Below are 10,000 nucleotides of genomic sequence, written 5' to 3' on the forward strand. Positions count from 1 at the left end.
TTTGTGAAATGTTTTTGAAGCTGTGGTTTGTGGAGCATGGTCTCTTGGGAGCTTTCCCTTTGCTTCTGGCTCTCCCACAGATCCACAGCAGATGTAATTAAAGACTCACAATCAGGAGTGCCAACATTCGGGCCATTGATTGTTATTGCAAGGAGCGTCTGAAGCATTTCTATTGACAATCTGCTCCTGAATCTTGTCTTCACATGCTTCAAAGCACTTCATCCACGCTCTGGTCAGGCGTTGGACGCTGGCATTGAAAGACATACCTCAGTAATGTGAACCATAGCTGGAAATACTAGGCTGTAGGACTTATGCAGCGTCATCAATCATGCGAGGCAATATTCTGTACAAGTCACCTCCTGGCTCTTTTTTACTTCATCTGGGACTGCAGATTTCCAACTTGCTAAATCGTATTTAAACTTTTCCCACTCTGTGAAGAGCTGGCCTTCTTTAGTGTCACCGGAATGTGGAAGTGGTTCGCTAAGACCTTTATTTTTTTTGCACCATAATCCTTGAAGCCAGGTGATCCAGGAATTGAAACGGCCAAAGGATCAAAGATGGATAAAGCAGTCACTACGGGTAAAGCAAGATCATATCTTTGATGGATATTTTTCCTTTAGTGTACTGACATATTTGGCAAGTAGACTTGAAAGCTGTTCCTCCACAACAGGGGTGAGTCTGATCTCTGAGTTGTTCAAGCGTCCCCCAGGGAGAAGGTTGTTTTTCAAATCGCAGATAGATGTCTTTGTAGTATCTCAGTTAGCTTGGCAAGAGTGCTGTCGTTTCCAATGCCCTAGAGCATAGGGCACTAAAACTCAAATTGAATAGTCCCTACAGGGTAAGAGGCCCAGTCCTATGGAAATTTGATAACTCCCTCTTGGACGACGAAGGCTACTTAAATTTAATCAGAGAAAATTATAGTTTTATTTGTGAAAAATATTCTGGACAGGAGGACAAAAGGTTTAAATGGGAATTATTAGTTAAGATGGAGTTGAGAGGTCTTACAATACCCTATGCAAAAAACAAAGCCAAAAATTCCAGTTGAAAAGAAAAAGACCTTCAAAAAAGGGGCTAAGTGACCTAGATCAACTCATTTCTAGTGCTGGTGCAGTGGACAGCACCCCGGACAAATTACTTAACAGCGGAATACAACCAGTTGAAACAGGAACTCTGCCTTATCTATGAAAATAAGTGCAAGGGCTCAATCGTTCGTTCTAAAACAAGATGGATTGAACAGGGTGAAAAACCTGAACTAAATATTTTTTCAATCTAGGGAAACGGAACTATAATAGAAAAGTGATCAAGGAGCTGAAATATCCAGATGGTAGATCAGTAACTAATGAGAAAGCAATATTAGAGGAAATTGAAAAAATATATATGGAGCCTTATACTTTCACCGCTAATGTTGAAAATTTGCTATTTAAACTATGTGGACTCCAGGACTCAGTAAGAGATGAATCAGAAAGTGAAATAACTCTTAAGGAGTGAAAGATATTTTATGTACATTTAAAGTGGAAAATTACCAGGCAAGGATGGATTCACCTGGGAATTTTATATCTGCTTTTATGATTTATTGGGTCAGGATCTTGTTGATTGTTTTACTGCTTCATGTAGAGCGGGTGAAATGACACTCTCCCAATGAAGAGGTGTAATCGCACTCATAGCTAAAGAGGATTCCGACCTCTTCACACTTGCTAATTGTGTCCGATTACTTTATTAAACCTAGACTACAAAATCGCGGCAAAAGTTACCGGTATTACCAGGAGAATGGAACCAGCCCTTGCTCCTCTTATTAATCTCGACCAAACAGGCTTTATAAGATGTAGATAAAAGTAAAGTAGTCTCTCCTTACGAGCCAGAAGGCCCATCAGACTGGCACTCAGCCGGCCTGATGGCTCATGATGACCTGACAGCCTGATGACTCAGCAGGCCGGTTTCATTAGCATGAAGCGACTAGGAATATTTCTACTCCCCCCTGGATGGGATGCTAGTCCATCGCAGGGTTACCCCCAGCATTTCGCAAGTACCCATTTATACACCTGGGTGGAGAGAGGCACCTTGAGAGTAAAGTGTCTTGCCCAAGAACACAACACAATGTCCCCAGCCAGGACCCGAACCCTGAGCACTCTTAGCATGAGGCCACCGCACCTCCCACAAAATATCAGGCTAATTAACAATTATTCCTCGAGCCCGAATGGGCTCTGAGTTAGGGTTAGCAAGGTATTGCAAAATGTTTCAACAATTTTGTCAGAGGCTTAAGCTGTTATTGATATTACGGGTGTTATATCAGCTCAAACCCCTTCATCATTTTTACAATTTAGACAAGTTGAGGAGACGAATAAGCTGGAGAGGGCATTATTAAATGTATACCTGTTGTGACAAAATGCAAAGCGGTAAAAGCACAATAAGTACAACAACTGCAAATGTCGTATTGGGGTAGGAGAGTTGAATTCCAAAAATGACTACAGTTGATATTTGTATTTGTTAAGAAAAAGATAAGTAGAGTCTAAGCAGGGTACTATAAAGAGGCACTTAAATTCAAGGGAGAAAATGTTCTGAATTTTTTACTACTTTATTTAAAGCAAAGGCTAAGGTGACACCTTTGGATCGCAAGAAAAAGTATGTAGAAAGATCAAATATTTCCAGAGATATTGGTAAAATACTTTTTGGCCGGAAGTTAATGTTGATTGACAACCCCATGTAGACTATGGGAGTGCTTTCCACAAGAAACATCAATTAATTATTCTCCTTGCTTGAGGTATTTTTATATACAATCATAATATTTTGTTTTTTTGTGGAATTAGGTCGTATTTTAAGAAAGTATTAAGCAATGATAACACCCACAAACCACATGAATATCCGAGGCCTGGCGTCAGTACTAGGAAAAAGAGAAAAAAAACAGTAGAAGGATCAAAGGAACATGTGATTGATGCAAAGAAGGGTAGGTTTGCTGGCCTTCAGACTTCTCTGTATCAGCTAATAAATTTTGGTAGTATCTGAAGAAACACGAGTCTCAAGAGGTGCTGAAATCAGGCTCTATCAGTACTCTGCCATTGAACGAAAATAAGCACACTTCATTCCAGAAAATACATACTAGGAAAAAAAATACTATGTAAACGATTCACATAAGCAGCCCACATTCTGATATCACTGTCTCCATTTGCTCATTATGGTTTAGATGAACATCCCATATTGTTCTGTCTTGAAAGCTTAAAATTGCTTTTGTCCACTTACACTTTTTCTCTGCTTCTGCTGTGTTTGATGTGAACAATGTGCCTGTCCTTTTTCTGTTCAGCATGAAGGCTGATTGGCACCAACTGTGACCCGAAAGGGAAAGGTGTGGGATGGCAGAGTTTATCAGACAAACAAAGTGTTTTCCTAAACATTAAACGTTATTTTAGGGTGTTTAGGGTAATCTTTAGTTAATCACGAGTTTAAAACTCGAAAATGGTAATGTGGAATTCCTTTATTGCTAAAATTATCGCTTCATCACAAACAAAGTGATTCTGAGCAAAAACAACATTCAAAATTACCCAACTGCAGTCCGTTTCAATCTTGTCCATTTGTGTCCATCTGTGCTTCTCTTTCTTTTCATTCTACTTTTTGCGCATTTTGGGTGTCATGAAATTTCTCCATTTTGCAATACATAGCACCGGCTTTAATTTTGCCTTCAAGATAGCAATTAAAGATTACAACTCAAAGACGCTTTGCTTGATTGCAATCAAATTTTGGCAGTAGATGTATATTTTAAGTAGTTTCAACAAAACCGTTTTGAGGAATTTAAAAATTCTAAAATTTTTTTTCATAAGAGCCTTTTCTGCATGAGGTTTTCAGTTAGCGCTTTCGATAGTGCTCTGTAACTTTTGAATGTGATTGAATCAAGGAAAGCCCCAACATGGTTTTTAAGTTTCTGGGAAAGAAATAAATTGCCAAAATATGGAATTTCCATTGAATCACAAAATGTAATTTGTACCTTCGCATTTCAATCTCAAGAAAAACATCAGCACTTTCTTGAATAATAAATAAAATATTCCAGTATTTATTGGGGTTGGAATATCTGCGCCATAATCGGAAAGAGGTCCTTTTCACCAAAGACAACACTGAATGTACAGCGTAACCTTAGGAATATCTTGTTTTGGTCTCAATTAATTGCGCACATTTTGACGAAAATACTTTGAATTTCTAATTTTGAAAAATTGAAATATTTTATCTGTGTTGTAATATAAAATATATCAAATTTAAAAGGAATTACAAACTAAGTGTTTGGGGAAAGTTTTGACATGTTGTGTGACAAAAACCCACAAAACAAAACATCACAGCAACAGTACGAAAGCTAATGGCTTACAAAGAAATCAACACAACCTTTGGAAGCAAAACCAGGAGATTGACAGTAGAAATTCTTCGTATACCTCCATTTCTGGAAAGAAATGAAGAGAACACAAAATGTGACAATGACCATGACATGTGGATGAGGTAGTATGCATCTGCGGCCGCTAAAATCTGACGTTATATTTTATATAAAGTTACACTTTCCAGACCTTACAGAAACTAGCCAATGATAACAAACGTTACAATTTGTGGATGTTACAGGTTTGTGCCACTATAATCAAAAAATCATTTCCTTTTTTTCCTTCAGATTTTGAAAGGGTGTTTTCTTAACACCTGACTGGCAAACATTTTGAGCTTTGATTCTTATCCAAAGGCTGTTTATTTTGAGTGTAAGGTTTAGATTTCACGGTCCGCCATTACTCACAAACAAAACTGACTGATAGCACCTCAGAGGGTTGAATCTAGGGAAAAGTGACATCATTTACTCTCTAGCTTAAAGTTTCATTTTGGCAAAGTTATGTAGCACAGTAGTTATATTTACAATCTACAGAAATAAAGTGAATGTATGTATGCATGTATGTATGTATGTATTTATGTATGTATGTATGTGTGCATGTATGAACTGCACCAGCGCTGTATTTCAACCCGATTCTGTTAAAGTGCAAAAGAATAGTTTCACCTTCTCTTATATTATATACAGGCCCCCTCCCCCCTATTCAATCTTGGAAGGTAACACAACAACTTCCCACTAAAACCGTTCAGTTTTGTACAACATTGAATCAGGGGGTTGGGGAGAGAAGCAAAGAAGACATCAAAAGTGCTAACCTTCCCAACACTTTTGTCTATGATTGTATGAGAGTAGGAAATCTGCTTTGAACGCTTATAACTCTCGTAGCAGTTAACATGTGGCTTCCATTTCATATTCTGGAAATGTTCTTATGATGTACTTGCCAATGCATAAATAAAATCTCACAACACTGAAATTTGATTAAAATTATCGTTTTATGATTTGGATTTCAGACTTGCGTGACGCTTCTTAACGTGACTCCAAAATCCATTCTGTTGGGAAAATGTTTACTAAGAATGCCATAAAAATACATTTTTTGTTGTTTGATGTTTCATATTCGTTAAAAGAACGCTTTCTTTTTTGGAATGCGTTGAAAGAGTTGCACAAACGGATTTATTTCAATCGATTTAGCAAGAAATGGTGCAAGATGCAAGGGCTCCATTCACATTACTCCCAACATCACTCCCAACATTACTCCATTTTCGAGGCCTAAACTATTGCCTTTAAACCAAAGCTACAGATAAAATATGGAAACTGGAGTGTAAAGGGCTTCAAAGGAAATAATGATAGGACTTTTCTGGGCCATTTCAGCTTTATTTTAGGTAAATTGCATTACTCTAAAGAGAGCTTAAATTGAAATAACGTATCTAATAAACCTTTATGTATACATGGTTTCAGTGGAGTGATGCTGAAAATAAGTAGTTACAATAACTTTTGTCCATAATCAAAGGCATATGGTACGTATTCCAGTATGCTTTACACATAACTACGTTATTGCTGCAAATTATCACATTCATTGGGCATATATTTTCATTTTCTTATGGAGTAATGTTCAAATACATGTTGATTACTTTTCCCAAAATAGCTCAATGATTGACAGGCCATCGTACTCACGCTACTGGTGCAAAAAAAGTAATTTAATTTAATTTACGTATTTAATGTAACTCGCTTTGAAATGAGCATGAAATTTTTAAAAGGCGCTGATCTTGACTTGGCAAAGTGCAACTAGTATTAAATCTTGCAACGAGACATACTATCTACATAACACATTTTGCGTTATTTTTAACCAGAAGGCAGAAAACATTTAAATGTTGAAGGAAGCACTAACTGTGTTTGTTTTTCAAAGGAATTGTAAACGCTAAGAGAAAAGTCATATTTTCAATTTAAGACCACACCCAGAATTTTCAGACAATCGTAGACCAAAGTAGTTGGGAAGGTTTAGGTAAGTAAACCACACCAGAGCTGTTCTGTTAAAGTGCAAAACAAATAGTTTCACCTTCTCTTATGTAGTCGCCCTCCCCCTATTCAATGTTGGAAGGTAACACAACAATTTCCCACTAAAACCGTTCAGTTTTGTACAACATTGAATCAGGGGGATGGGGAGACAAGCAAAGAAGACGTCAAAAGTGCTAACCTTCCCAATGGTTTCGTCTATGGTTGTAGGTTGAAACGAATTGACCTAGGTTGGCAAAAATGGACATAGGTTGAAAAAATCAATGTGCGCTAATTTAAAAATAATCTCGACTTAAATTTAACCTGTATCAACTACTCTGCTTCCTGTCATGATCAATTGCCCCATGGTCCAAAGTTCATCATTAACAACCTTTTATATCTGCACAAACTAACTTAAGGGTGGGATATTGTTCAGATCTTGTTCTCTTAATTTGGCGAGTTAATGCCACAGGTATAGCACCAGCAACCACGGTTCAGGCATATTCTGGCTGGGTGTACAACATCCATCTCTCCAATCTAGCTGAGGGTGGCTGGATTGACGACCAAGGACAGTAACAAATGGCTTATGATCAGTTCTGATTTCGAACTCCATTCCATAGAGATATAGGTAAAATTTCTCACGGCCCCACTTAACTGCTAAAGCTTCTCTTTCAAACTGGGAATTATCACTTCTCCACAACACTCAGCTTTCGGCTAGCATAGTTTACTGGTCAGTAATAGCCATCTTCTTGCTTCTGTTCTAACACAGCTCCTATACTAGTTGGGGATGCACCTGTGGTGATGCGGGTTTCTGCTTCATGGTTGTAGAATCTTCGTCACCTCTTGAAATGCATTTTCCTCTTCAGGACCCCATCTCCATTTGGGACTTCCTTTAGTCAGGTCTCAGAGAGGACTTGTGACTTTGTAAGCTTGAGATAAACCTTTAGCAGTAATGCACCAGGCCAACTGGCCAACTGACTGATTTTTTGGTCTTGGAGCTTGCATGATGGCTTCAACTTTGCCATTGAATACTTGCAATCCCTGTTCAGACACTATGTTTCCAAGATACTCCATGGAGGTCACACAAATTTGGCACTTTTGGTAATTCAGGGTCCGGCCATTTTCCTCTAGTTTCTTTATTACAAGGTCAAGTCTCTGGTCATGCTCCTCTCTCACTCCTTCCACTCCCAATGCAGTGACACACAACTTAGTGTAACCTCATTTTCATGCTTGGTGAGTCCGTATTTTGAGAGCCAGATTTTTCGGTAAAAACTCAAAGCAACGCTTGGTAATCGCAGTTTTTATGTGCAGGTGCAGAGAACGGGATTTTTTGAAGAAGGTTCATGAATCCATGGACAAAGGAGGAAAGGTAAAAAAATGGGTTAGTTATTTATCGGCTTGAAGGATGCTGTAGAAAACATTGAAAACAAACTTATGTATAAAGAAAAACAATGGAGCCCGATCTTTAAACAACAAAAGTGCATTGTCTACTGATCCCAATTTACCATGCAGACCTTGGAAATTTTGTTAATACATCTGATAATGAATCACAACACAGCCTTAACTTAATGACCTCAAACTTAGATAGCTTTTGCTTTTATTTACAGTGGTATGACCATTTTTCTGTGTCATTTTCCAGGTGTTGATTCCGGTGTTTGCCTTGGGAAGGGCTCAGGAGCTTTGTATTTTATTAGAAACATATTGGTAGGACAAGAAGCTTTTATTACAGTGTAGTGAGACGATTTTTGGAAATGAAATTTCACTTCCATTACAATACTAAAGGGTTTTTGGAATAAGGAAATACAGGCCAGCTATGTCCCGATCCCTCAGACCTTGATACTCCATAATACTCCCAGTAAATAGAGAGATGTAGGTCCTTCATTAGCAGTTTTTATGTGAGCAAGAAATTTACAGAAAAAGGGAAAGCATTTTCACCAGGCTTCACAATTTTGTAAGCAAGCAAAATTCCCATGCCCTCCCCCCTCCCCCACCCAATTCCTAGTGCCGAAATTCAATAGAAGAAGAGGCTAGATGGATAATGACAATTCTTCTGTGAAATGCACTTTTGTTGCTAAACTTGGAAACTAGTTATAACTATCCTGTTCAATTCGTCTGGTGCTAAACTTGCAAAAGCTAGATATCTCATTAGATATCTGGTATTTTGAATTCAAATACCCAGGGTTAAATTCACATCTTGGCAGAATAATGCATGAGCATACACAGTTGAACTCCTAGAGGAATAAATTTGGACACCAACATGCCTTCTGTGATATCTCAGTAAAACAAAGAATGACAAAACAAGTTAACTCATTTTGCTTATACTTCTTGCAAAATCACACCTTCAGAAACTGAGTTTGGTTTAGCACAGAACACTGCAAGGGACATCAAATATATGAAGCACATGTCGAATCTACTTTGTTGCAGGGACAGAATGAATTTAAAGGCACCAATATTCTTCTCAACTGGACTTACAGAAAAAGTAAGAATTTGTGCAATGAATGATCGAACTACTTTATCACTGCAGATGATGTAATCTTAGCATGGTTTTGTGACATTCTCCTTTTAGGCAAATCATTACTACAAGTTGTTTGTGACATGGACTAACCAAAAAATAAAGAACACATTTGTTCAGAGAAACATGTTTGACTTCAAACACATAAAGGTGAGTTATTGTGGGGATCGTTTCATTAATTATAGTTTCTGACTTTTGCTGGGGTGAACTAATTTTTGCATCATTTCTCAACTTGTTTAAGTCCTGTTAATTGCACAACCCACCCTTGTAGAACCAGACACTATGTTCGAAATTTCCCAAAATAAAAAAAACACCTAGGTCTTAATATGCATGGGGAGTTCTGGGGAATCCTTGTCCATGGGTAGACTGGAAGTGGTTGGTGGAAAGCAATATTCCTATAGAGGTTCGAGGAATTCATATCATATATTATTATCTATTGACCTATCAAATGGTTGATAATACATCATGTGCAGTGACTTTATGTCGATGAAATTTCCTTATTCGTATGCGGTGTTTTATCAGATATAAAGTCACTGCACGAGACATGCTAGTGAGCTCCTCTCTCAATTTGAACCATTGTTTGCTCTTCAAAGAGGCACGCTTTTTGGGGAATGTTTTTGAAGTCGTTTAAAAAACCTCACTGGACATGTTTTATCAGGTCTAAAAACACTCAGGTACACCTCATGTTTTTGATCCTGATGAAACACTGCTTTTCCTTTTTTAAGCATTACAAAAAAGAAGCTGAAATGACAAATTGTTATCCTAGAATAGAGTGGTCAGAGCATGCTCTGGGTCCTTTTAGTGGGGAATAGTTTCTGTTTGTCATCTCTTTTGTGTGCATTTTGCAGCCCTTTGACAGGTCATACATCGACAATCCTGGACCAATGGTGAGAAACAACATTTGATTGGAATGAAACCTTTAGTTGACCTTGTTATGAACAAACCTCCCTGTTCAAAATTATTGGCTTTTACTTACAGAGGAAAAGCAACGAGGTCTGTGACAAAAGGTTTCGTCTATCTTTCACATAATATACATGCCATAATTTAGGAAGCCGCACTCTTCAACGTGGGCTGCTTGATAATAATTATGTTGTAAGCATAAGGGCAATTTACCAGATGTACAGTAACTGTGGAAATTTTCGGTGTATGCAATAGCCAGT

General features: G+C 37.9%; 1 protein-coding gene across 4 annotated transcripts in view; it reads left to right on the forward strand.

The window, feature by feature from the left end:
* The window catches only part of LOC137997359 (integrator complex subunit 11-like), a 157,809-nt gene that overhangs the window by 104,995 nt on the left and 42,814 nt on the right, over positions 1–10,000 (forward strand). For all 4 annotated transcript variants that reach the window (XM_068843305.1, XM_068843304.1, XM_068843306.1 and 1 more), the window contains exons 10-14: positions 7,640–7,697; positions 7,968–8,032; positions 8,753–8,807; positions 8,895–8,990; positions 9,689–9,727. In XM_068843305.1, coding sequence (XP_068699406.1) covers positions 7,640–7,697; positions 7,968–8,032; positions 8,753–8,807; positions 8,895–8,990; positions 9,689–9,727 — 313 coding nt within the window. The remainder of the gene's footprint in view (positions 1–7,639; positions 7,698–7,967; positions 8,033–8,752; positions 8,808–8,894; positions 8,991–9,688; positions 9,728–10,000) is intronic.

Source organism: Montipora foliosa, chromosome 3 (assembly GCF_036669935.1).
Source record: "Montipora foliosa isolate CH-2021 chromosome 3, ASM3666993v2, whole genome shotgun sequence".
In the NCBI taxonomy this organism is placed as follows: domain Eukaryota; kingdom Metazoa; phylum Cnidaria; class Anthozoa; order Scleractinia; family Acroporidae; genus Montipora; species Montipora foliosa.